Raw genomic sequence first — 27,536 nt, forward strand, 5'->3', positions numbered from 1 at the left:
ATTTTTGTTAAAAACTAAGAATATCAGTTATTTGAAAGATGAAGGTCCCCATTTTATCCTCACATTTTATCCAGGCAGGGGGTCTCTATCTCAGCCTGTGAAATAGCTCCCATACCTATATACAACCATCAGTTACCACAATAACCTGCCTAAACCAGGCTCCAGAATATTCCAGTAGCCTTATATCTGGTGAGCTTTTTTTTTTTTTTTTTTGAGATTAAAGTCTCACTGTCACCCAGGCTGGAGTGCTGGAGTGCAGTGGCGTGATCTCAGCTCACAACCTCCACCTCCCAGGTTCAAGCAATTCTCCTGCCTCAGTCTCCAGAGTAGCTGGGATTACAGGTGCATACCACCACGCCCGGCTAATTTTTGTATTTTTAGTAGAGACGGGGCTTCGCCATATTGGCCAGACTGGTCTTAAACTCCTGATCTCAGATGATCCACCCGCCTCGACCTCCCAAAGTACTAGGATTACAGGCATGAGCCACTGTGCCCCGCCTCTGGAGAGCTTTTCTAGGCTCCTCCCATTCTGTCATTCGGCACTGGAAACAAATTAAGGTGCCCAAATTGCCTCATTTATTATGCTAAAGAATTTCTGTGGCTCCCTATTACTCTCAGGACACTGATTATCAGGATGGGTGTTTAGGAACATATCACTTAGCCTTTCTGAGCCTCAGTTTCCTCATCCATATTAACAAATGAGTCTTGAAGCATAACTCAAAAGCTTGAGCATTAAAGATAACATATACCTTGCACCATACTTGTTCTAAAGTTATGTGCTCACTAAAAGTTAGTCCTCTTTCTGCCTGCCTCTACACACCCAGCTCAGTAAGGTATCTTAGCCTAAGAAGGAAAGACCAAGTATTTCTTTTTTTTTGAGACAGGGTCTCACTCCATCAATCTCCGCCTCCCAGGCTCAGGTAATCCTCCCACCTCATCCTCCCACAGGCACGCACCACCCCACACCCGGCTAATTTTTTTGTAGAGACAGGATTTTGCCGTGTTGCTTGGGCTGGTCTCGAATTCCTGGACTCAAGCGATCTGCCTGCCTGGGCCTCCCAAAGTGCTGGGATTACAGGGTCTTAAGTCAGGTAGAGAACACCACAAGGGGGAAAAAGACCGCTCATCTATGGTTGTGTGATGGCCACGAAAACATCTCTCACTCACAACTGCTCCCTTCCTCCACAATCCTCCATACACACAGACCACCTAGCCTTTATTTTATTATATCCTTTTCGTCACTTGAGGAAGTGATATTTAAATAAAATTTAAATAAAGTTATACTGTGAAAAGTCTCACTCCCATTTTCTCCCCCTTTAGCCCAATTCCCACCTCACTCCCACCAACCACTTTATTAGTTTGAATACCCTTCAAACTTCCTTTACGAAAAAGCTGTCTTTAAATAAAACTACTGCTTTACAGGTGTCAGCAAGGTTTGGGGTGGGGGAGGGTGGAAGAAGTAGGAGACTAGGTCCTATTCAACCTGGTTTACCCTAAAGCAGTGTCCTTCGCTCACTCAAAAATAACAATAATCATATGTTGGGCACCTGTTATAAATCAGATGCTTAATATTAACTACCTTCAGCCCTTACTATGCACCAGAAATGCACCAACGCTTTACACAGTTGCCCCCTTTGATCTCCACAACAATCTTAAAACGTAGGTTACTAATTCTCATCTTCATCTTGCAAGTGAGGAAACTGAGGCACAGAAAGGTCTGCAAGTGAGGAAACTGAGGCACAGAAAGGTCATCTGCCCAAGCAAGAGAGAGAAGCAGGGCTTTGAACCCAGGCCTGACTCCAGAGTCCCTCTTAACCATGACGCTCTGCATTGGCAAACCAGATACAGTCTGTGCACCCGCTGGAACTCGGCCTAATGTGGGAGACAGGCGAGAAAAAGGCAGACAACAAAGAAATACTAAATTACAGACTAAGAAAGTAACGTAAACGAAATAAATTCGCGGCTGTGACAGAATAACAATGGGGACCTACTTTAGAAAGGGGAAGGAGTGTCAAGAAAAGGCCTGAGAAAATGACATTTATGAAACGCTTGAGAACCATTTGGGGGCTGCAATGATGACCCCCCTCTCCCACGCCCAATACACAGGGGAGAAACTCGAGGCCCATAGAGGCTAAAACAAACTCGCCAGGGTCCCCCAGACGTGTAGACGTGGCGCAAAGAAGGGAGGATCCAGAAACTGGGCCCAGCGTTCGTACACGCCATCAGTGCCCACAGCAGCCCAGCCCCGCTCGGCCCCTGAAAAGGGACAGCAAGCCAGCTGCTTCCCACGGCCCCGCTGCGGCTGAGAGCGTCCGGGCAGCTCACAAGGAGTCCTTGAGGCCAGCCAAAAGGGGTCTGGCCCGTCCAGCGGCGGCCTGGAAAGGCCTCTTCCCCGGCACCCCGCCAGCTCCCGCCTGGTCCGCCCCGCCCCGCCCCTCCTGGTCCAGCCTCGTACCTGCACCGCCCGGACCAGGCCCCGGCCGGTCAGCTGGCCCTGCCGCAGCTGCAGCAGAATGTTACCGGGCCGCGGCCGGCCGCCCCATCCGCCCCAAGCCGCCACTGTGGCTGCCGACCGTCGCCCACGGCCGGCTCCGGACCCAGCAGCTGCCGGCGCCGCCGCCATGTCTACTCGTCGGACAAACAGGAAGCAAGCGGCCTCGGGGCCGCGGAGATTTCTACGGGGCGGCGGAGGGGTCGCCGCAGCGCCCCCAGTGGGCTGTCGGCGGAGGCGCAAGCCGCGTGGCAGGGAACAGTGCGCGGCGCAGAGGCTGCTGGGAAATGTAGTCCTGCGCGGCCGCAGGGCAGGTGGGAAAAGAGATGTGGCCTTGCCTGCACTGCTGGTTTCTCTGGCCCCCGGGCCCAGCATTTCGGCGAAATCTCCAGAGGTCTGAGACCAGGCCCTGCGTGTGCACTCTCCCATTTTTCTCGCCCGTTTGGGGAGGATGCAGGCAGCTGGCCAATAAATGATCCTGGGCTTCAGGTCAGGAGTCAGGCCCTGGAGTCCGCTTCCTGCCTGCTTCTCTCTACACGTGACTCGCTGCGGACGTCGACCAAGTCATCGCACTCTGCCCCTGCGCCTGTGTCCTCGTCAGGTTACTCTATCTATAGATCCTGGGAGCCTGATCAATCAGTAGTTTCTGGGGCTTTCTCTGCGCCTGACACCATACCATGTCTGGGGGAAAGGGAGGGTGTCTGGGATACAGCAGTGAGCAGAAAGGCCTAGGACCCTTTATCACGAGATGCAGGTTACAGGGGAAGACAGCAGATCCATACACAAAGAAACGCAGTCTCAAACTGGATAAGTTGTGTAACTGGATAGGTTGTTGTGAAATTAAATAATGGAAGGCAAAGGGATTAGTAAATTGTGACATCACATTCTCTGTCAGGTGAAAACCCTGTCCTAATTTCTATCCACCAGATAGCATGTTGTCTCTACTATGAGCCCAAATACTCATTTTTTCAGCTAACTTCTGTAGCAGGATGGCACTGACTTCCCCCACCCAACACACACACTTTTTCCCTTCCTAGCAGGGGGCTTGTAATAAAAATGAAAGAGGAGAGCTAAGTGTGATATAAGAAGGAATGGTGAAGAGTGTGACTCATAACTAAGATGACTGTAACTTACTACTCAAACCAGAACACTTTAAAGAATGAAAAGACACAATAAATAATTACACTGGGACGGTAGGCATAAAAGGGACTCTCCCAGGTGAACTGGCACTATGGTTACCATCCTCACACCCCATCTAAAAGGAGTGGACTCACCATCCATCTTCATAGAACTAGAAAAAAAAAAATCCTAAAATTCATATGGAACCAAAAAAGAGCTTGCATATCCAGGACTCTCCCAGTTGAACTGGCACTATGGTTACCATCCTCACACCCCATCTAAAAGGAGTGGACTCACCATCCATCTTCATAGAACTAGAAGAAAAAAAAAAATCCTAAAATTCATATGGAACCAAAAAAGAGGCTGCATATTCAAAGCAAGACTAAGCAAAAAGAATAATTCTGGAGGCATCACACTACCTAACTTCAAACTATACTGTAAGGCCATAGTCACCCAAACAGCATGGTACTGGTATAAAAATAGGCACATAGACCAATGGAACAGAATAGAGAACACAGAATAAAGCCAAATACTTATAGCCAACCGATCTTCGATAAAGCAAACAAAAACATAAAGTGGAGAAAGGACATCCTATTCAACAACTGGTGATAACTGGCAAACCACATGTAGAAGAATGAAACTGGATCCTCATGTCTCACCTTATTCAAAAAGAAACTCAGCTGGGCGCAATGGCTCACACCTGTAATCCCAGCACTTTGGGAGGCCAAGGCAGACAGATCACTTGAGGTCAGGAGTTTGAGACCAGCCTGGCCAACATGGTGAAACCCCATCTCTACTAAAAATACAAAAATTAGCTGGGTGTGGTAGTGGATGCCTGTAATCTCAGCTACTTGGGAGGCTGACGCAGGAGAATCACTGGAACCCAAGAGGCAGAGGGTGCAGTGAGCCAAGATCATGCCACTGCACTCCAGCCTGGGCAACAGAGACTGTCTCAAATAATAATAATAATAATAATAAACTCAAGATGAATCAAGGACTTAAATCTAAGACCTGAAACCATACAAATTCTAGAAGATAACATCGGAAAAACCCTTCTAGATTTTGACTTCAGCGAATACTTCATGACCAAGAACCCAAAAGGAAATGCAACAAAAACAAGGATAAATAGATGAGACTTAATTAAACTAAAAAGTTTCTGTACAGCAAAAGAAACAATCAACAGAGTAAACAGACAACCCACAGAATGGGAGAAAATCTCCTCAATCTATACATCCACCAGAGGACTAATATCCAGAATCTACAAGGAACTCAAACAAATCAGCAAGAAAAAACAAACAATCTCATCAAAAAGTGGTCTAAGGGCATGAACAGACAATTCTCAAAAGAAGATATACAAATGGCCAACAAACATATGAAAAAATGCTCCACATCACTCATGACCAGGGAAATGCACATCACAACCATAATGCGATACCACCCTACTCCTGCAAGAATGACTATAATAAAAAAAAAATAGAAGTCAGTGTGGATGTGGTGAAAAGGCAACACTTATACTTCCGGCAGGAATATAAACTAGTACAACCACTGTGGAAAACAATATGGAGATTTGTTAAGGAACTAAAAGTAGAACTACCAATTGATTCCAGCAAGCCCACTACTGGTTATCTACCCAGAGGAAAATAAGTCATTAAATGGAAAAGATACTTGCACATGCATGTTTACAGCAGCACAATTTGCAATTGCAAAAATATGGAACCAGCCCAAATGCCCATCAATCAATGAGTGGATAAAGAAATTGTGGTATGTATATACCATGGAATACTACTCAGCCATAAAAAGGAACAAAATAATGGCATTTGTGGCAACCTGGAGACCATTATTATTATTATTATTTTGAGATGGAACCTTGCTCTGTTAACCAGGCTGGAGTGCAGTGGCATGATCTTGGCTCACTGCAACCTCTACCTCCCAAGTTCAAGCAATTCTCCTGCCTCAGCCTCGCAAGTAGCTGAGATTACAGACACTTGCCACCACACCCAGTTAATTTTTGTATTTTATTAGAGATGGAGTTTCACCATGTTGGCCAGGCTGGTCTCAAACTCCTGACCTCAAGTGATCTGCCCACCTTAGCCTCCCAAAGTGCTGAGATTACAGGTGTGAGCCACCGCACCCAAGCTGGAGACCATTATTCTAAGTGAACTAACTCAGGAATGAAAAACCAAACATGGTATGTTCTCATTCATAAGTGGGAGCTAAGCTATAAGGATGCAAAGACATAAGAATGATATGATGGACTCTGGGGACTCGGAGGAAAGGGTGGGATGGGGGTGAGGGATAAAAGACTATAGACTGGGTACAGTGTACACTGCTTAAGTGATGGGTGCACCAAAATCTCAGAAATCACCACCGAAGAACTTATTCATGTAACCAAACACCACCTGTTCCCCAAAAACCTATTGAAATAAAATAATAGAAATAAAAGGATTGGTCTTTACTCACCTCCAGCAGATTGCTGCCAGATCTTCTGGTCTTTACAGAAAAGCCAAAAATCACAGAGTTTTTATGTGAAATTTCCCAATTCTGGGGGAAACAAGCAAGTGATATTCTGTAAAAGAGTCAATATCCAGAATTTATAAAGAATGACTGTCTCCTTTTCCTGGAGTTTTTATCCCCAGGCAAATATCTGAATGGCTTGCTTTCTCATCACCAGATCTCTGCCCAGGGACAATTCTTCCCTGACCACCTACTGTAGTGGTATAGTAGATCTCTCTCTTTTTTATTTATTTATTTATTTTTGAGATAGAGTCTCTCTCTGTCGCCCAGGCTGGAATGCAGTGGTGCGATCTCGGCTCACTGCAACCTCCGCCTCCTGGGTTCAAGCGATTCTCCTGCTTCAGCCTCCTGAGTAGCTGGGACTACAGGCACCTGCCACCATGCCCAGTTAATTTTTGTATTTTTAGTAGAGACTGGGTTTCACCATGTTGGCCAGGCTGGTCGCAATCTTCTGACCTTGTGATCCATCTGCCTCGGCTGGGATTATAGGCATGAACCACCACACCCACCCTAGTAGATCTTTTATGCTCTTCGTCTTATTACCTGCTTTCTATTTTTTATTTTTTGTTTTACATGTCATTGACTTGAAGCTCAGCTACCTGCTTTAAAAAAACCACTTACCTCCACCTGACCTACAGTTGTCACGCCCTCCCCCAGACTAGAGTATAATTTTGATCTGTTTTGTTCTTTGCTGCATCCATCCCTAGCACCCACAATAGTACCTGGCACATAGTACATAGTATTTGTTGATGGGATCAACAGATTAGTTAACAGATTCATGAACTGCTACAAAATTACAAAGATAAGTCAAAGAATATACTAGAAAAATAAATAGGAACAAGCAGTTCAAAGGGGAAAAATAGCTAGTAAATGTATAAAAAATGCCTATCCCCAATGTTACCAATAGTAGAATGCTGATGGTGGAACATAAATTAATATATACCTTTCTGGAAAGTATTTTTTTAGCAATATGAATTGTCATAAAGAAATCCAAACTTTTTAACTTAATAATTATTCCTTTAGACACACTAGAAGTTCTAGCCAGAACAATTAGTCAAAAAAAGAATTAAAAAGCATCCAAATTAGAAAGGAAGAATATCTCTGCAACATCTCTGTTTGCAGATGACATGATCTCATATGTAGAAAATCCTAAAAATTACACACACACACACACACACACACACACACACTGCTAGAACTCAAATTAAGTAAAGTTTTAGGTTACAAAATCAACACACAAAAATCAGCTGCACCAGGTGCCTGTAGTCCTAGCTACTTGGGAGGATGAGTCTGTCTCGTAAAAAAAAAAAAAAAAAAAAAATCAGTTGTGTGTCTATACACTGGCAATGAACAATCTTAAAAGGAAATTAAGAGAATAATCCATTTACAACAGCATCAAAAGGAATAAAATCCTTAGGAATAAACTTAACCAAGGAGGCAAAAGACTTATACATTGAAAATATAAAATATTACTGAAAGAAATTAAAGGCACAAGTAAATGGAAAGACATTCTGTGCTCATGGATTAAAAGACTTAATATTGTTAAAGTGTCCATCAATTAAAGCAATATACAGACTCAAAGCAATCTCTATTAAAATCCCAATGGCACTTTTTGCAGAAATAGAGAAAAAAAATCTTAAAATTCATGTGGACTCTCATGCTGGGCACGGTGGCTCAAGCCTGTAATCCCAGCACTTTGGGAGGCCAAGGTGGGTGGATCACGAGGTCAGGAGATCGAGACCATCCTGGCTAACACGGTGAAACCCCGTCTCTACTAAAAATACAAAAAAATTAGCCGGGTATGGTGGCGGGCGCCTGTAGTCCCAGCTACTCGGGAGGCTGAGGCAGGAGAATGGCGTGAACCCGGGAGTTGGAGGTTGCAGTGAGCTGAGATCATGCCACTGCACTCCAGCCTGGGTGACAGAGCGAGACTCTGCCAAAAAAAAAAAAAAAAAAAAAAAAAAAAATTCATGTGGACTCTCAAAGGACCCCAAACAAAGTCAGAGGCCTTATATTTCCTAATTACAAAACATATTACAGTGTTATAGTAATCAAAACAGTGTGGTACTAGTACAAAGACAGACATACGGGCCAATAGAATAGAATAGAGAACCCAGAAATAAGTCCTCACTCATATGGTCAAATGATTATCAACAAAGATTCCAAAACCACACAATGGGGAAAGGACAGTCTCTTCAGCAAATGGTATGGAAATGCAAAAGAATGAAGATGGATCCTTATACTATATGCAGAACTAAAATGAATTAAAGACCGAAATATATGATGTAAAACTGTAAAATGTCTAGAGGAAAACTAAGAGGAAAATCTTCATGATGTTGGATTTGGCAATGATTTCTTGGATATGACTCCAAAAACGCAAGCAACAAAAACAAAAATAGACAAATGGGACTACATTAAACTTAAAAACTTTTGTTCATCAAAGGACACAATCAACAGGTGAAAAGAAGCTGATGGAATGTGAGAAAATATTTGTAAATCATGTATCTGATAAGCAGATAATATCCAGAATATGTAAAGAATTTCTACACCTTAACAACAACAACAAAAACAAATAACCAGATTTTTAGGTTGGGCAAAAGACTTATATGAATAGACTTATCCCCAAAGAATACACACAAATGTGCAAGTAACATATGAAAAGGTACTCAACTTCACTAATCATTAGAGAAATGCAAACAAAAACTACAATGAGTTATCACCTTATGTTCATTGGGATGTCCACTATCAAAACAAAACAAAACAAACCAAAAAAAAAAAAAAAAAAAAAAAACCAGAAAATAACATGTGTTGGCAATGATGTGGAGAAATTGGAAACTTTAGGCACTGTTGGTGGGAATGTAAAATGTTTCCATAGAAAACAGTGTGGAGGTTCCTCAAAAAATTAAAACTCGAATTAGCATATGATCCAGCAATCCCATGTCTGGGAATATATCTGAAAGAATTGAAAACAGGATCTCAAAGAGATATCTGAAAATCCACATTCATACCATGATTGTTAACAATAGTCAAGTGGTAGAAACAACACAAGTATCCATCAATAGATGAATGAATAAACAAAATGTGATATATACATACAATGGAATATTATTCAGCCTTGTAAAGGCAGGAAATCTCATCACATCTTACAGCACGGATGATCCTTGAGGATACTGTGCTAAGTGAAATAAGCCAATCACAGAAAAATAAATACTACATGATTCCACTTATATGAGTTATCTAAAGTAGTCAAACTCACAGAAAGTAGAAGGGTGATTACAGGGGCTGCGGGGAGTGGAAAATGGGAAGTTGTTCAATAGATACGGAGCTTCAGTGTTGCAAGCTGAAAAAATCCTAGAGATGGGTGTACAAAATAAAGCAAATTATAAAGGAATAAGTAGATTTCTGATCCCATAAATGTATAATTATGGCTGGGCACACTGACTTATGCCTGTAATCCCAGCACTTTGGGAGACAAAGGTGGGTGGTTCACTTGAAGTCAGGAGTTCAAAACCAGTCTGGCCAACATGGCAAAACCCCATCCCTACTAAAAAATACAAAAATTAGCTGGGTGTGGTGGCTTGTGCCTGTAGTCCCAGCTACTCAGGAGACTGGGACAGGAGAATCACTTGAACATGGGAGGCAGAGGTTGCAGTGAGCAGAGATTGTGTCATCGCACTCCAGCCTGGGCGACAGAGCAAGACTCCGTCTCAAAAAAAAAAAAAAAAAAGGAAAAAAAGCATAATTAGATATTCCTACTCTGTATGTTCATATGCACAACCTGAAAGAAATGTCACCAAAAATGTTAACTATGGTTTTCACAACATAGACAGATTTCAGGTGATTTTTATGTCATTAACATTGAGACAGAGTAGGGACTCCTCTTAGGGGCCTGCAGGTCCCACAAACATGGAAATAAAGAAAAATCTTGAGTTCCTTCCAGGGAATTTCCAGGCAACTAGCTAGGCTTGAGAAGTAAAAAAGCAACTTGATAGGCAAGAAGGTAATAGTAGCTTAAAACAATAGCCAAAGCCCAGGTGCTGTGTCTCACGCCTGTAATCCCAGCACTTTGGGAGGCCGACGTGGTTGGATCACGAGGTCAGGAGTTTGAGACCAGCCTGGCCAACATGGTGAAACCCTGTCTGTACCAAAAATGCAAAAATTAGCTGGGCGTGGTGGCACACGCCTGTAGTCCCAGCTACTTGGGAGGCTGAGGCAGGAGAATCACTCAAACCTGGGAGACGGAGGTCACAGTGAGCCAAGATCACGCCACCGCACTCCAGTCTGATGACAGGATGAGACTCCATCTCAAAAAAAAAAAAAAAAAAAAAGCCAAAGAAGTTACAGTCAGGAGATATTTTGTTCCCTATAGAAACTGAAAATAATATCTAAAAATTTGTCCCTGAGTGTTGTTTCTCAGAAATTCGAACCCTCACCAAATGGATCTGCTGATAAGCAAACCTCAGATAAGGAAGAGCTGAGGACTAAACTTTGACTTCTATTTTTTGTTCTAAATTTCTTCCTAAGGGGGCTGGAGGAGGACACAACCATAAGTTAGAGCTAACATTCTTCTCTGTGGATCCCAAATTTTTAGACAAAGCTTTACTGCCTTAACCAATCACAAGTCAGAAAATCTTTGAATCCACTTGTGGGCCCCAGTTGGAGACATCCTGTCTTTTTAGGTGGAACCAATATACAGCCCCCATGTATTGATTTATGACTTCACCTGTAGCCTCTGCCCTCCTGCCATTAAAAACCTATAAGTTGGCCGGACGCGGTGGCTCTCACCTATAATCCCAGCACTTTAGGAGGCCGAGGCAGGTGGATCACCTGAGGTCAGCAGTTCAAGACCAGCCTGGCCAAAATGGCAAAACCCCGTCTCTACTAAAGATACAAAACTTGGCCAGGCATGGTGGCACGTGCCTGTAATCCCAGCTACTCGGGAAGCTGAGGCAGGAGAATCGCTTGAACCCAGGAGGCAGAGCTTGCAGTGAGCTGAGATTGCACCACTGCACTCCAGCCTGGGCGACAGAGCAAGGCTCTGTCTTTAAAAAAAAAAAAGGCCGGGCGTGGTGACTCACGTCTGTAATCCCAGCACTTTGGGAGGCGGAGGCGGGCGGATCACAAGGTCAGGAGATCGAGACCACGGTGAAACCCCATCTCTACTAAAAATACAAAAAATTAGCCGGGTGCGGTGGCGGGCGCCTGTAGTCCCAGCTACTCAGGAGGCTGAGGCAGGATAATGGCGTGAACCCGGGAGGCGGAGCTTGCAGTAAGCCGAGATCGTGCCACTGCACTCTCAGCCTGGGGGACAGAGCAAGACTCTGTCTCAGAAAAAAAAGCTGAGTGTCTCTCACCACCAGAGGACGCAGTACGCCTCTCAGCACTAGAAAAAAAATGAAGCTCCCAAACTGGCTAATTTTTTTCCACCGTAATCCCAAATGACTTAACCAAACATGATGATGCTATTCAGAGAACATTCACTCTTGTAAATAAATAGCCAAACTCATCTCAGTTGGGCAGACAGATTTTCTGGGACTTTTTTTTTTTTTTTTTTAAGTCTTGCTCTGTGGCCCAGCCTGGAGTACAGTGGTGTGATTATACCTCACTGCAGCTGCCAAGCTCCTGGGCTCAAGCAATCCTCCTGCTTCAGCCTCCCAAAGTGCTGGGATTACAGGCATGAGTCATGGCACCCTGCCAAGAAGTCATTTTAATCAAAGCAACTGGCACAGTTATATCACGCCACGGTAACACCTGTCCCATGCAACCACGCATCATCCTGTGGTGTCATTTTTTACAGTAATTTTTTTTTACATTACATTTCTAATGTACAACCTCTCAATGATTTGTCTTTCAAATGTTTGTTAAGTACTACCTTATGTGCCAGGCACTGCTATAGGTGCTGTGGATATTGTGCTAAATAAAAGAAACAAAATTCCCTGCTCTCGTGGGGCTTATACTTCTGGGTAAGATCTACCCTTTGTTGAGCACTTACCACTGGCCAAGCACTTTCTTTGCACTATCTTATTCTTTTCACAGCTTTCTGGAGAAGTTTCTCAAATCTACAGAAAAGTTGAAAGATACACCATGAACACTCATATACCCTTTGCTTAGACTTGCCAACTACTAAAACTATATTTTATCTTTCTCTGTGTATGTGTATATATATGTATATATAGCTCTTTCCATATATGTATCTCTGTCTCTATTTATACTTCATTTATATGTAGAGAGGGTTTTTGTTTGTTTGTTTTGATGTAAGCCACTGCACCCATCCTGCTGAGCCATTTTTTGCTTAAGCATTTGAAAGTAAATTATAGATATTGTATGACACTTCACTGCACATTTTAGAATGTATCCCCTAAGATCAACGACATGCTCCTAAAAACTATGATACTATCACACCTAAAAAATTTAATATTGATATAATTTATCTTTTTATTTATTTGTTATTTTGAGACAGGGTTTCACTCTTGTTGCCCAGGATGGAGTGCAATGGCGCGATCTCGGCTCACCACAACCTTGGCTCACTGCAACCTCTGCCTCCCGGGTTCAAGCTATTCCCCTGCCTCAGCCTCCCAAGTAGCTGGGATTACAGGCATGCGCCACCACACCTGGCTAATCTGTATTTTCAGTAGAGACGGGGTTTCTCCATGTTGGTCAGGTTGGTCTTGAACTCCCGACCTCAGATGATCTGCCCGCTTCGGCCTCCCAAAGTGCTGAGATTACAGGCATGAGCCACCACACCCAGCCTTTTCTTCTTTTTTGAGATGGAGTCTTGCTTTGTAGCCCAGGCTGGAATACAGTGGTGTGATCTCGGCTTTCTGCAACCTCTGCCTCCCAGGTTCAAGCGATTCTCTTGCCTCAGCCTCCCGAATAGCTGGGTTTACAGGCACCCACCACCACACCCAGCTGATTTTTGTATTTTTAGTAGAGATTGGGTTTCACCATGTTGGCCAGGCTGGTCTCGAACTCCTGATGTCAAGTGATCTGCCCACCTCGGCCTCTCAAACTGCTGGGATTACAGGCGTAAGCACTGCGCCTGGGCATTATTTATCTTATAATCCATATTCAAATACCTGTAATTATCCCCCAAATGTCCCTTACAGTCTCTTCCCCCCAGTCCAGAGTTCGATAAAGGATCATGTATGCATTTGAAAGCTGTCTTGTTACTATCTTTTAGTCTAGAAGAGTCTCTCATCTCTTTTGTCCCTTCAGGATATTGACCGTTGTACTGAATATCCTGCCATCTGGATCTGCTTTATTGTTTTCTCACGATTTGGTTAGGATTAAGTTTTTATGGCTAGAATATTAAACAGGTGATGGTGTGCTTTCCCATTGCTTCATATCAGAAAGAAATATTGTAAATTTGTCCCATTATTGATGATGCTAAGTTTGATCTGTTGGGTAATATGTCTTCATTGGAAAAGTACATTTTGGGGTTAATAAGTAATCTGCGGCCTTCAAGACTACGAGCCTGTCTTGTTCTCCACCCACCTTTCACCCAGTAGTGTTTGTGTTTGTTTGTTTTGAGATGAAGTCTCGTTCTGTCACCCAGGCTGGAGTGCAGTGGCACAATTTCGGCTCAAGGCAACCTTCTCTTCTTCTTCTTCTCTTGCCTCAGCCTCCCTCCTGAGTAGCTGGGACCACAGGCACGAGCCACTTCACATGGTAATTTTTTTTTTCTTTAGTAGAGACGGGGTTTCACCATATTGGCCAGGTTAGTCTGCAACTCCCAGCCTCAGGTGATCCACCTGCCTCGGCTTCTGAAAGTACTGGGATTACAGGCGTGAGCCACCGCACCTAGCCCTCACCCAGTAGTTTTTAATCATCCCTTGATGAACCCTCCCTGGATGATTATGCTGGTGGTTGCAAAATGGTAACTTTCTAATTCTACCACTGCTTCCCCTTTTATTAGGTAATATTCCCCCCCAAAAGAAGCTCCCACCCTTTTTCTGGGGTATCACTATGGACTAATAACTTTTTTTTATGTGTTATAATCCATTACTATGGTTATTCTATTTTCTCTTGGTTTTATTAGGGTATCATTTACATAAAATGAAATGCATAGATATTAATATCTAATCTGATGAATTTTGACATATGTATATACTTGTGTAACCAACACCTTAATTTAACCAATACCCCCAATGGATATAGAAATTTCCATTACTCCAGAAAGTTCTCATGTACTTGTTACCTATTAACTCCAAAGGAGAAAAATGTACTTTTCCACTGTTCTAATTTTTATCATCATAGATTAATTCTGACTGTTCCATAACTTCATATAAATGGAACCATCTAATATATAGTCTTTTGTGTTTAACTTCTTTCACCAAGGATGATGTTTTCGAGATTCATCCACATTGATCTGTATGTCAGTGGTTCATTCATTTTTTACTACTGGGAAGTCTATGGTCTCAGGAAATGATAGCCCAGGGCTGGGTGCAGTGCCTCACACCTGTAATTCCAGCCCTTTGGAAAGCTGAGGTGCGAGAATCACTTGAAACCAGGAGTCTCTACAAAAATTTAAAAATGAGCTGGGCTTGGTGGCACACACCTGTAGTTCTAGCTACTTGGGAGGCTGAGGTGGGAGGACTGCTTGAGCCCAGGAGTTGGGGTCTGTAGTGAACTATGATCCCACCACTGCACTCCAGCCTGGGTGACAGTGTGAGACCCTGTCTCTGAAAAAAGAAAAAAGAAAATGATACCCTAAGATAAAGGCTTCAGAAGCAGCTCTCTCTGACCTTCTCCTACTCTTCTGTCTCTGGCCTCTTATTCTCCCCTGAGGCTAGTCATGGAAACTAGAATCCCTCTTCCCCAAGGCAGGGCTTAGAAACCAGAAACTGGCGGGGCGCAGTGGCTCAATCCTGTAATCCCAGCTCTTTGGGAGGTCGAGGCAGGCGGATCGCCTGAGGTCAGGAGTTGGAGACCAGCATGGCCAACATGGTGATACCCTGTCTCTACTAAAAATACAAAAATTAGCCAGGTGTGGTGGCGCATGCCTGTAACCTCAGGTACTCGGGAGGCTGAGGCAGGAGAATCACTTGAATGTGGGAGGCGGGGGTTGCAGTGAGCCGAGATTGTGACACTGCACTCCAGCCTGGGCACAAGAGCAAAACTCCGTCTCAAAAAAAAAAAGAAAAAGAAAAAGAAAAAGAAAAAGAAAAAGAAAAGACCAGAAACCTTCCTCCTTCCCCTTGCCAGCGGTGAAACTAAACCTACAAAAGATTACTCCAACTCCCTCCCCCTAAACCACACACACCTTTCTGTGCATAAACTGGCCATAAAGAAATTATCCGACCTACCTGGTTTGACCCCCATTCCAGAGAGGGTCCTACTGCACACCCGGAAGGATGGACAAGAGCAAAACTCTGCCTCAAAAAAAAAGAAAAAAAAAAATGTGTGTGTGTATTTCTCATTCTTTTTTGATGCTCAAATTGTCCCAAATTTGACCATTGATAGTCCTTTCAAATTAATTCTTGTGTCGTCCTTGGAACAATCTTGATTTAAAATGGTCCCTGTGGGACTTAAACTTGTCCAACTCTATGATCGGATCTGAGTTCAGAAAATACAGTGTCTCTAAATTTTTGTTGCAGTCTCCACAGATGTAGATTCTTAACTCATTCCCAAAGCTAGTCACTCCTTCATCTACAACAGCCATTCTTCAGCAACACTGAAGATTCTTTTATGACGTAAACTTGAAACCTCTTTCCCCAAATGATGCATGCATCCGACACACAGGCAGACACACACATGCGCGCACACACACAGGCAGACACACACATGCGCGCGCACACACACAGGCACACACACAGGCAGACACACACGTGTGCGTGCACACACAGGCAGACACACACATGCGCAGACACACACACAGGCAGACACACATGTACATGCACAGACACACAGGCAGACACACGTGCACGGACACACACAGGCAGACACAGACAGACACACACGTGTGCGCACACACACAGGTAGTCACACATTCATGCACACACACATAGGCAGACACACACGTGTGTGCACGGACACACAGGCAGTCACACGTGCATGCACACACACAGGCAGACACACACGTGCGCGCACACACACACAGGCAGACACACACGTGCAGTGCAGACACAGACACACACGGGCGCACACACACACACAGGCAGACACACACAGGCAGACATACACATATATTTTGCCAGTGGTTCTTGGATTGTTTACAGTGACCTCTAAATCGCTAAACACCTACTATGTATCAGAGATTGTGCTAGATGCAAAGAAACGCAAAGGGAAGAAAATAAGAAAATTAACATTTGAAAAAGACCTAGGCCCCATGTGGTGGCTCACACCTGACATCCCAGTACTTTGGGAGGCTGAGGCAGGAGGGTCACATGAGCCCAGAAGTTGGACACAAGCCTGGGCAACATAGTGAGACTTCATCTCTACAAATATATATATATATATATATATTTTTTTTTTTTTTTTTAATTAGCCTGGCATGGTGGTGCATGCCTGTGGTCCCAGCTACTTGGGAGGCTGAGGTGCGAGAATTGCTTGAGCCCTGCAGGCCAAGGCTGCAGTGAGCAGAGATTGCACAGTCCAGCCTGGGCAACAGAGCGAGACCCTGTCTCAAAAAGAAAGAAAAGATCTACCATGTATGTTTCGGGCACTGTACCAGGTGTTTGATACATGTCATCTTAACAAATATGCATAAAATAGAAATTTCATAAACTAACAAAGTATCACAGCACACTAGAATACACACTATTATAAATAAAGGCATGTAGTCACTGAATTACATTCATTCACCAGGTATTTCTTGAAAACTTCTTATGTACAAGCTCTGTCCCAGGCGTTGGGGATACATCTGAGAATAAGACAAATACAGCTTGTGCCTTATAGGGCCCAAGTGTAGTGGAGGAAGGCAGACACATAAGCAATTACCATCAGGGCTCCAACCCACACAAGCATTTTAAAAAATATATTATTGTAGAGACAGGTTCTCACTATGTTGCCCACACTTGTCTCAAACTCCTGGCCTCCAGCAATCCTCTCACCTCTGCCTTTCAAAACATTGGGATTGCAGGCATGAGCCACTGCGTCTGACCCAAAAATAGGTTTCAAAAAGAAAAACAAAATCTAAAACCCACTACCTCTGAATCTGTACTACATTCTTTGGAAGCGCCTCACAGGTGACAAATTTGCATTGTCTTATATACAACTCAAAGCCCTCTGAGCACAGCTTGATGAGTAAGTGGATAATTAATACCATTTTTTTTTTTTTCTGAGACAGAGTCTCACTCTGTTGCCAAGCTGTAGTGCAGTGGCATGATCTCAGCTCACTGCAACCTCCGACTCCTTGGTTCAAGCAATTCTCCTGCCTCAGCCTCCTGAGTAGCTAGGACTACAGGCGTGCGCCACCACACCCAACTAATTTTTGTATTTTTAGTAGAGACGGCGTTTTACCATGTTGGCCAGGATGGTCTTGATCTCCCGAACTTGTGATCCGCAGCTGCAGATAGAAAGAAAAGAAATCCCAGATTGAGTGTTGTGCTGTAATCCTAGAAAACAGTCGATCAAATTAGAACAGACTCCATAAATAAAAAGAAGAGATTCCAACCAGAAATTAATGTCAGAAATTTGACAATGGAATACCATTTCAGATTCTTCAGCACTAAAAGATCGTAAGAAGACATGATGAATAACTTTATGCCTATATATTTGAAAATGTATGTAGAACCGACAAATTTCTAGAAAAAACAGGCTTACCTAAATGGACACAAAACGTAACAGAAAATTGGAATCATCTTATGACTATTAAAGACATTTCATCTCTAATTTAAAAGCTTCCCACAAAGAAAACCCCAGTCCCTAATGCCTTTGAAATCTACCACACTTTTAAGGAAGAAGTAATGCCAACATCACATAATTTCTTCCAAAGACCAGAAAAAAAGGTCACCAACCGACATGAAAGTAACATAACATTGACACCAACATAGCAGATAAGGTGCAAAAATCTCTCTAATTTCATTTCATTCAGTTCAAACTGTGATATGGTTTGCCTGTGTCCCTACCTGAATCTCATTTTGAATTGTAGTTCCCATAATCTCTACGTGTCACGGGAGAGACCTGGTGGGAGGTTATTGAATCACGGGGGCAGTTACCTCCATGCTGTTCTGATCATGAGTGAGTTCTCACCAGATCTGATGGTTTTAGAAGGGGCTTTCCCTGTCATTCGCTCTTCACTTCTTGCTGGCGCCAGGTGAAGAAGACCTTGTTTGCTTCCCCTTCCACAATGATTGTAAGTTTCCTGAGGCTTCCCCAGCTATGTGGAACTGTGAGTCAATTAAACCTCTTTCCTTTATAAATTGCTCAGTTTTAAGTATGTCTTTACTGGCAGCATGAGAATGGATTAATACAAACTGCTTTCATTAATAAAGTTGCATCATTTTGTTGCAGCAATGTTGGGAACATCTCGTAACCTTGTTCTCAGTCTTGAGCTTGCATTAGAATCACCTGGAGGGGTTGGCGTTGTTAAACTAGATTGCTGGCCCATCTGTGGTCAGGGATGGGGCCCAAGAGTTTTACTTATAACAAGATCCCTGGTAATGCTGTTGCCTCTGCACCAGGGACCACTTTTGACAATCACTGACCCAGTGGCACATACTATTTTGAAATCTTGCTTGCCATAGAAGTAATGTCGTTTGGAATGCTTGGACAGGCTCAGCATGTCGGAACAACTTCTAATTTAATTCTCTAAGGATGTAAAAAAATATATTGCTTAGATTGGCCAACATTGATATGATTGGCCAATTTCAATATGCTAAAGTAAATGATATGGTCAGCTGTAATCCCTGAAAATTTGTTTTCAAGAAGTTGATTATCACTGTTTTCCTCCAACATATATATGAATTTTAGCAGGATCCCTGTGTTTTCCTAAGATTTATATAAAACATATAAAAATATATGTTTATATATTTTTATACAGCATATAAAAAGAGTATTCCAAATAGCATTGCTTTCAGATTCTTCTAACAACTTTATAATAATTTTATTATATTTTCATTCATATTTGCTACTCTCATACAATGCCTTTACATTTATCTGGACTAATTTGTATTGACCAAAGTTACAATTGCCAATTCTCTAAATGCTTTTAATCCAGTTTTGTGGGAGAAAATTAACCAAACAAGAAGACCCTCCTTAAAATGTTCTTACCACTCGTATAAGGTATAAGCTAATGTTGTGCAACTTTTGATTTGGCTTTCTGTGGTTGGATTACAAAATCTATATGAGATTGGAACAACATAATAAGCATTGTTTCCAACATTCTGTAATAGTATAGATTCAAGGAGAAACTCTACTATTGCCAAGGTATATTTTTATCACTTGCTACACCATAAAAACTGTACACACCAAATACATGCCAGAGAATAAATTTTTTTTTTCAGGAACCATGTGAGCGATTTTTTTTTTTTTGGTACATAATATGCAACCCAATACAACGATAATAAGGCTTTCTCACTGACAGTCACAACCTGAATCATAAAATTTGCCTATCACATTATATATGTTTTTCTTTCTTTGGAAATATTCGAGAGACTGACTAATTCAACATGTCATGTTTCCAAGCATCTTTTAAGTTTTGATGGTTTTAACTTCTCATTTGCAAGAACATCATTATAATGCATTGGTGTACATGTCATTTTGTTGGATTTACACATTTGATAAAGTAATATATATATTTTTTCTGAGACAGAGTTTCATAATTATCACCCAGACTAGAGAGTGTGATCTCAGCTCACTGCAACCTCCACCTCCCGGGTTCAAGTGATTCTTCTGCCTCAGCCTCCGGAGTAGCTGTGATTACAGGCACCTGCCACCACACCTGGCTAATTTTTGTATTTTTAGTAGAGATGGGGTTTTGCCACATTGGGCAGACTGGTCTCAAACTCCTGACCTCAGGTGATCCGCCCGCCTTGGCCTCCCAAAGTGCCGGGATTACAGGCATGAGCTGGCCGGGCATAGTGACTCATGCCTGTAATCCCAGCACTTTGGGAGGCTGAGATGGGAGGATTGCTCAAGGCCAGGGGTTTGAGACCAGGCTGGTCAACACAGTGAGACCCCTATCTCTATTAAAATAAATAAACAAATACATAAAGCAAATCTTGCATTTACCCTTTTTAACAAGATTCAAATTATGTCAGTCTGTTGATTAGAGTTGATATTTTCTCCAATATTTCCATTTACTTTTCCCATGTTTTTCACCTTATTATTCTTGTTCTTTGTAGCATTAAAACAGTCAACTTAAGAGCAATTTGAACTAGTTCAATTAAAATGCTACAATAATCGCACATCCAAAATTTTTTATCTGATTATAAACTTTCTGAAAAACTGCACTGCAATTTCCTAACCAAAACCCAGTTGAAAGTCATGGCAATATTGCCAAAAAAAAAAAAAAATCCACTCTTCACGACTAACTACAAACTATTTTGATATAAAATTAAATAATACACAGCTGGGCGCGGTGGCACATGCCTGTAATCCCAGCGTGGTGGCACATGCCTGTAATCCCAGCACTTTGGGAGGCCAAGGTGGGTGGATCATGAGGTCAGGAGTTTAAGACCAGCCTGGCCAAGATGGTGAAACCCCATCTCCACTAAAAATATAAAAATTAGCCAGTCATGGTGGTGGGTGCCTGTAATCCCAACTATTCGGGAGGCTGAGGCAGAGAATTGCTTGAACCTGGGAGGTGGAGGTTGCAGTGAGCTGAGATCTCAGCACTGCACTCCAGCCTGGGCAACAAGAGCAAAACTCCATCTCAAAATAAATAAACAAATACATACATACATTATACTATACTATACTATACTGTACTATTCTGTCATTATAACTTGATGGTCATATTGGCAGTCAAGTACCAGAAAATCAAATGAGATGACAATTCACCAAATAAAACAAACTGCTTTTAGCCAATGTGTACATTTTTCACATCCCCTCCGCTGTCTCTCCCACACACAGTATAATGCAGTTAGCCTTGTGCGATTAGTAATGTGCTCCTGTCCTCAGTTCTTGTCAAGAATCCATACAAGTTACTCTTAATATTTCTGAATCCATTCTATTTCATTATTTAAAAAGTTAATGGGCCACATTAAATTTATTTCTTGACCCACTGAAGAGTCATGAGCGAAGTCTCAAAAACACTACTCTAAGGCACTGAACTATTAACTTCCGCAAGGGAGTTTGTGAAAAATACAATAAACAGAATAGCTTACTTCTGCATGCAGAATGTTTTCTTTGATAACTTTATTTTTCAAGGCTGGATTTATACCACACTGGGCTTGCAAACTACTGCTGCTTCATGGGTTGGTGGGGGGAGGGGTAGGAGATGGGTTTATGGGGTATATATGTTTTTTTATTTTGTGGTCTTTTTAAAACATTGAGATATAATTCATATACCATAAAATTCACACCATTAAAGTACAATTCAGTGGTTTTTAGTACATTCCCAATACTGTGTAACTATCATCACTCTCTAATTCCAGAACATGTTAATCACCCATCAAAAAAACCTATACCCATGAAGAGTAACTCCCCATTTTCCTGCCCCTGGTCCCTGCCAACCACTAATTTACTTTCTGTCTCCATGCATTAATCTATGCTAGATAGTTTATATAAAAGGAATCACACAGTATGTGGCCTTTTGTGTCTCGCTTCTTCCTCTTAGCATATATTTTTAAAGGTTTATCCACGTTGCAGCATTTATCAGTACTTCATTCCATTTAGTGATCGAGTAATATGCCATTGTATGACTATTCCACATTTTAACCATTTGTAAGTTGATGAACGCTAGGGTTGTTCCCACTTTTAGCTATTATGAATAATGCTGTTACACACTGACAGATAAACTTTTGTGTAGACATAATTCATTTTAGTTTTCTCTTGGGTGAGTGGAATTGCTGGGTCACATGGTAACTTAATCTTTAATTTTTATTTATTTATTTATAGGTTGAAGTGCAGTGGTGTGACCTTGGCTCACTCCAACCTCTAACCCCCAGGTTCAAGCAATTCTCCTGCCTCAGCCTCCCAAGTAACTGCGATTACAGGTGTGCGCCACCACACCCGGCTAATTTTTCATATTTTTAGTGGAGACAGGGTTTCACCATGTTGGTCAGGCTGGACAATGTTTAATTTTTGATAAACTAACAAACTGTTTTCCAAACCAGCTGCCCCATTTTACATCCCCACCAACAATGGATGAAAATTCCAGGGCTGGGCGCGGTGGCTCACGCCCGTAATCCCAGCACTTTGGGAGGCTGAGGTGGGCAGATCACTTGAGTGCAGGAGTTCGAGACCAGCCTGGACAACGTGGCAAAACCCTGTCTCTACAAAAAATAAGAAATTAGCCAGGCATGGTGGCATGCGCCTGTGGTCCCAGCTGCTTGGGAGGCTGAGGTGGCAGTATCGCTCGAGCCCCAGAAGTTGAGGCTTCAGTGAGCTTTGTTTGCGGCACTGCACTTCAGCCTGGGCAACAGAGTAAACCTGTCTCAAAAACTAATAAATAAATAAATAAAATTTTTAAAAACAAAATTCCAAATTCTGCACATCCTCAATAACATCTTAAAAGCTGGGACTACAGGTGCGAGCTACCATGCTCAGCTAATTTTTGTATTTTCAGTAGAGACAGGGTTTCACCATGTTACCCAGGTCTTGAACTCCTGGACTCAAACTATCCACCCACCTTGGCCTCCCAAAGTGCTGGGATTACAGGCTTAAACCACTGCTCCTGGCCTTTTTAAAGAAATAAATAACTTTAAAAAATTTTTATATTGACAAGGCTGGGCGCAGTGGCTCATGCCTGTAATCCCAGCACTTTCGGAGGCTGAGGCAGGCAGATCACGAGGTCAGGAGATCAAGACCATCCTGGCCAACATGGTGAAACCCCGGCTCTACTAAAAATACAAAAATTAGCTGGGCATGGTGGTTCATGCCTGTAATCCTAGCTACTTGGCAGGCTGAGGCAGGAGAAGAACTTGAACCGGGGAGTCGGAGGTTGCAGTGAGCCAGGATCTCGCCATCGCACTCCAGCCTGGCGACAGAATGAGACTTCATCTCAAAAAAAAAAAAAAAAAAATTATATTGACAAATAAAATTAGTATATATTTATCAAGTACATGTTTGGAAATAAATATACATTGTAGAATGGAATGGCTAAATTAAGGTAATTAGCATATGTGATTAACTTTAGACTTTAAGGATATGTACCAGTCATAATGGTCTCTAAGTATATTAGTTAGGAACCTGACAGGAAACAGATGGCTCATTCAAATTAGAAAGATTAGTGGAAGGTTTAATAGACTACTTACACGGTGTGGGCAGAGTGTTAGAGAACCACAAGGGAAAATACGGTCATCCTACACAGCCAATCCCATCCCTAGCCTGAAGGGAATAAGAGAATGGTTACTGTATCAGTCAGAGTTACAGAACAGAACTAATAGAATATGTTTGTGTAAGGCGGGCTCGGAGGCTCATGCCTGTAATCCCAGCACTTTGGGAGGCCAAGGTGGGTGGTTCACCTGAGGTCAGGAGTTTGAGACCAGCCTGATTAACATGGTGAAATCTTGTCTCTCCTAAATACAAAACATTAGCCAGGTGTGGTGGCGGGCGCCTGTAATCCCAGCTACTTGGGAGGCTGAGGCAGGAGAATCACTTGAACCCGGGAAGCAGAGGTTGCAGTGAGCCGAGATTGTGCCACTGCATTCCTGGTTGGGTAACAACAGTGAAACTCCGTCTCAAAAAAAAAAAAAAAAAAAGGAATGTGTGTGTATAGAAAGAGGTTTATCAGGAATTGGCTCACACAATTGCAGAGATTGGCAAGTCCAAATATGCAGTGTGGGCTGGCAAGTTTGGAACCCAGGAGAGCCAGTGGCACCGATGAAGTCCCAGAGTGGGCTGCTAGAGAATTCCCTCTCATGTAAGGGAGAGGCCGTGTCTTCGTTCTCTTCAGGCTCCAGCTAATTGAATGAGGCCCACCCACATTATAGAGGGCAATCTTCACCAATTAAAATGTTCATCTCATCCAAAAATACCCTTGCAGAAATACTCAGAATAATGTTTGACCAAATATTGGAGTACCCAGTGGTCCAGCCAGTTTGACACATAAAATTAACCACCGCTTGAAAATAAAAAGTTGCATAGAGATGGGCACCTTGGGATAAATGATACTCTTTTTTTTATTATTATACTTTAAGTTCTAGGGTACATGTGCACAACGTGCAGGTTTGTTACATATGTATACATGTGCCATGTTGGTTTGCTGCACCCATTAACTCATCATTTACATTAGGTATTTATCCTAATGCTATCCCTCCCCCATACCCTCACCCCACCACAGGCCCTGGTGTGTGATGTTCCCCACCCTGTGTCCAAGTGTTCTCATTGTTCAATTCCCACCTATGAGTGAGAACATACAGTGTTTGGTTTTCTGTCCTTGCGATAGTTTGCTCAGAATGATGGTTTCCAGCTTCATCCATGTCCCTACAAAGGACATGAACTCATCAAAAGGATATTTTTTTTTTTTTTTTTGAGATGGAGTCTTGCTCATCGCCCAGGCTGGAGTGCAGTGGCGCAATCTCGGCTCACTGCGAGCTCCGCCTCCCAGGTTCACGCCATTCTCCTGTCTCAGCCTCCGGAGTAACTGGGACTACAGGCGCCCGCCACCACGCCCAGCTAATTTTTTGTATTTTTAGCAGAGACAGGGTTTCACTGTGTTAGCCAGGATGGTCTCGATCTCCTGACCTTGTGATCTGCCCGCCTCAGCCTCCCAAAGTGCTGGGATTACAGGTGTGAGCCACCACGCCCGGCCAAGGATATTCTTTTTATACATATATACAGAGAGATGGGGTCTCACTATGTTGCCCAGGCTGGTCTTGAACTCATGGGCTCAAGCAATCCTCCCATTTCTGCCTCCCAGAGTGTTGGGATTATAGGTGTGAGCCACCATGCCCAGTCAGAAATGATACCTTTCGACTGAGAGATGTAGCCAGCCTGAAGCAAACCCTGCAAGAAGGGAGCCAGAGGGATAAACGCCCTTGAACTCATTCCACTCCCTTTCACCAATCTCCTGTCTGGGCTCCCTGTTGGATGGACCCAGCTGGAAGCCAGGAAGAATGAGCCCATTACTGTAGCTCATACCAGACCACAAGAACAGAGGACAATGAATTTCTTGGGGCAAAAAATAGGGTGAAAAAGGGTGAAAAGAGGCCGGGCGCGGTGGCTCACGCCTGTAATCCCAGCACTTTGGGAGGCCCAGACGGGCGGATCACGAGGTCAGGAGATCGAGACCATCCTGACTAACACAGTGAAACCCCGTCTCTACTAAAAATACAAAAATTAGCTGGGTGCGGTGGCGGGCGCCTGTAGTCCCAGCTACTCGGGAGGCTGAGGCAGGAGAATGGCGTGAACCCGGGAGGCGGAGCTTGCAGTGAGTGGAGATCGCGCCACCGCACTCCAGCCTGGGTGACAGAGCGAGACTCCGTCTCAAAAAAAAAAAAAAAAAAGAAAAAGGGTGAAAAGTACATCCACAGGGGGAAATGGAAGATATCCTACACACTAGCTTATGCCACAGTGATAAGCAATCCCAGCAGACTCAAAGAAAGTAGAAGAAAGGAAATAAGATCAAAGCAGAAATTAGCACAATAGACAAACATACGCTTGATAGCAACAAGTCAGTCCCAAGTTTGTTCTTCAAAAAAGAGAAAATAAGAAATCTCTGGCAAGACTAATCAAGAAAAAGAGAAGGCATAGACAATATTAAAAAACAGGCCAAGCATGGGGGCTCACACCTGTAATCCCAGCACCTTGGGAGGCTAAATCAGGAGGATCATTTGGATGCCAGGAATTTGAGACCACCCTGGGCAACATGGCAAAACCCTGTCTCCACACACAAAAAATTTTTAATTAGCCAGATGTGATGGTGCATACCTGGAGTTCCAGCTACTTGGAAGGCTGAGGCAGGAGGACTGCTTGAGTGTGAGAGGTCAAGGTTGCAGTGAGTCCTGATCATGCCACTGCACTCCAGCCTGGGCAACAGAGCGAGACCTTTTCTCAAAGAAAAAAAAAAAAAAAAAAGAACAAAACAGACAGGACAACTTCATGCCAACGAATTTATAGAAAAGTACAACTTTCTAAGTTAGGGAAGAGTGGGGTTTAGGAAGGGACTTTCTTTCCACTCTCTGGTCTGGTCTGGAATCTGGGGTGTTGACTGATGATCAAGGGCATCCCTGGGTGTGGGGATGAGCTGGTCTTGGCCCAAAGAAGCCTGAATAATGAAGTGGACTGTGGTTCTAAGAGTAGTCATAGCTAATAGTAGCTGTTAGCTAGTAAATGATGTAATTTCCTTCCATTGTGCCTCAACTTTCAGTCAAGATTTCTTCAAAGTTATAGCAGTTCTCGTCTATGTTATGGGGAATTATGTGTGGGCCTGGGTCTCTATTTGAGGCAAAGTAATAGAAGAGAGGGCAAGAGGTGTATCCCTGCCTATCAAGGTAGCCAGAGGTTTGCCATGGTACCGAAGAAAATGATCAGCAGCTGAATTAGCCAAGGTTCATGAGCAAAGATGAAGTTGGCAGATAAAGCCAGACAAATTCCTGGTTAAAAGTCACCTCCTGAGCTATTTAGAGAAACAGTTGATTCAGGGCTGGGATAGGAACAGGATCAGTTGAGCTTGGAACATCTTGTAATACCAGAAAGCAGGACACTATCAAAGACTATTGGGGTTGTGTTAACAGGACTCAGGGCTAACTTGAAAAGCAGCTTCCACTGACCAAAAATGGGACAATCTGAGCTCTGATAAGAAAAATAATTTCAATGAACTGAAAACCATCAAATGAGTTTAAATCCAAGGGTTCACAATACTTAAAAAACAAAACTTCATTGTCACCATTGGAGGATGTTAGGAAAACGATGCATTATTCTGGAAAATAAAAAATAAAAATTAAGAATCAAATATTTATCCTGCCTTTCCTGAATGAACTCTACCTCAAGGAACCCAAATAGTTGACGAGAGGAAGTCTTTCTTTAGAGAAGCAGTCTAGCCTCGGCTGGGTGCGGTGGCTCACGCCTGTAATCCCAGCACTTTGGGAGGCCAAGGCGGGTGGATCACCTGAGGTCAGGAGTTCGAGACCAGCCTGACCAACATGGCGAAACCCTGTCTTTACTAAAAATACAAAATTAGCTGGGTGTGGTGTCGCACGTGTGTAATCCCAGCTACTTGGGAGGCTGAGGCAGGAGAATTGCATGAACCTGGGAGGTGGAGGTTACAGTGAGCCGAGATCAAGCCATTGCACTGAAGCCTGGGCAACAAGAGCAAAACTTCATCTCAAAAAAAAGAGAAATAGTCTAGTCTAATTATAGATCT

General features: G+C 43.1%; 1 protein-coding gene and 1 long non-coding RNA gene across 4 annotated transcripts in view; both read right to left on the reverse strand.

Annotated features, from left to right (window-relative positions):
* TRPC4AP (transient receptor potential cation channel subfamily C member 4 associated protein) overlaps window positions 1–2,707 on the reverse strand; it is a 90,424-nt gene extending 87,717 nt beyond the window's left edge. For 2 of the 3 annotated variants that reach the window (XM_030915201.1, XM_030915200.1), the window contains exon 1: window positions 2,456–2,707. In XM_030915201.1, coding sequence (XP_030771061.1) covers window positions 2,456–2,623 — 168 coding nt within the window. In that variant the 5' untranslated portion in view covers window positions 2,624–2,707. The remainder of the gene's footprint in view (window positions 1–2,455) is intronic. The other variant, XM_030915202.1, reaches the window with a different exon arrangement.
* A 9,409-nt stretch (window positions 2,708–12,116) lies between these two features.
* LOC115892647 lies at window positions 12,117–23,563 on the reverse strand. Its single transcript, XR_004052507.1, has 4 exons — window positions 23,485–23,563; window positions 17,585–17,630; window positions 15,430–15,495; window positions 12,117–12,183 (listed from the first exon to the last, which is right to left on the reverse strand). It is a non-coding gene; the product is annotated as an uncharacterized LOC115892647 (long non-coding RNA).
* Between the last annotated feature and the right edge of the window lie 3,973 nt (window positions 23,564–27,536).

This window comes from Rhinopithecus roxellana, chromosome 13, assembly GCF_007565055.1.
Source record: "Rhinopithecus roxellana isolate Shanxi Qingling chromosome 13, ASM756505v1, whole genome shotgun sequence".
Classification (NCBI taxonomy): domain Eukaryota; kingdom Metazoa; phylum Chordata; class Mammalia; order Primates; family Cercopithecidae; genus Rhinopithecus; species Rhinopithecus roxellana.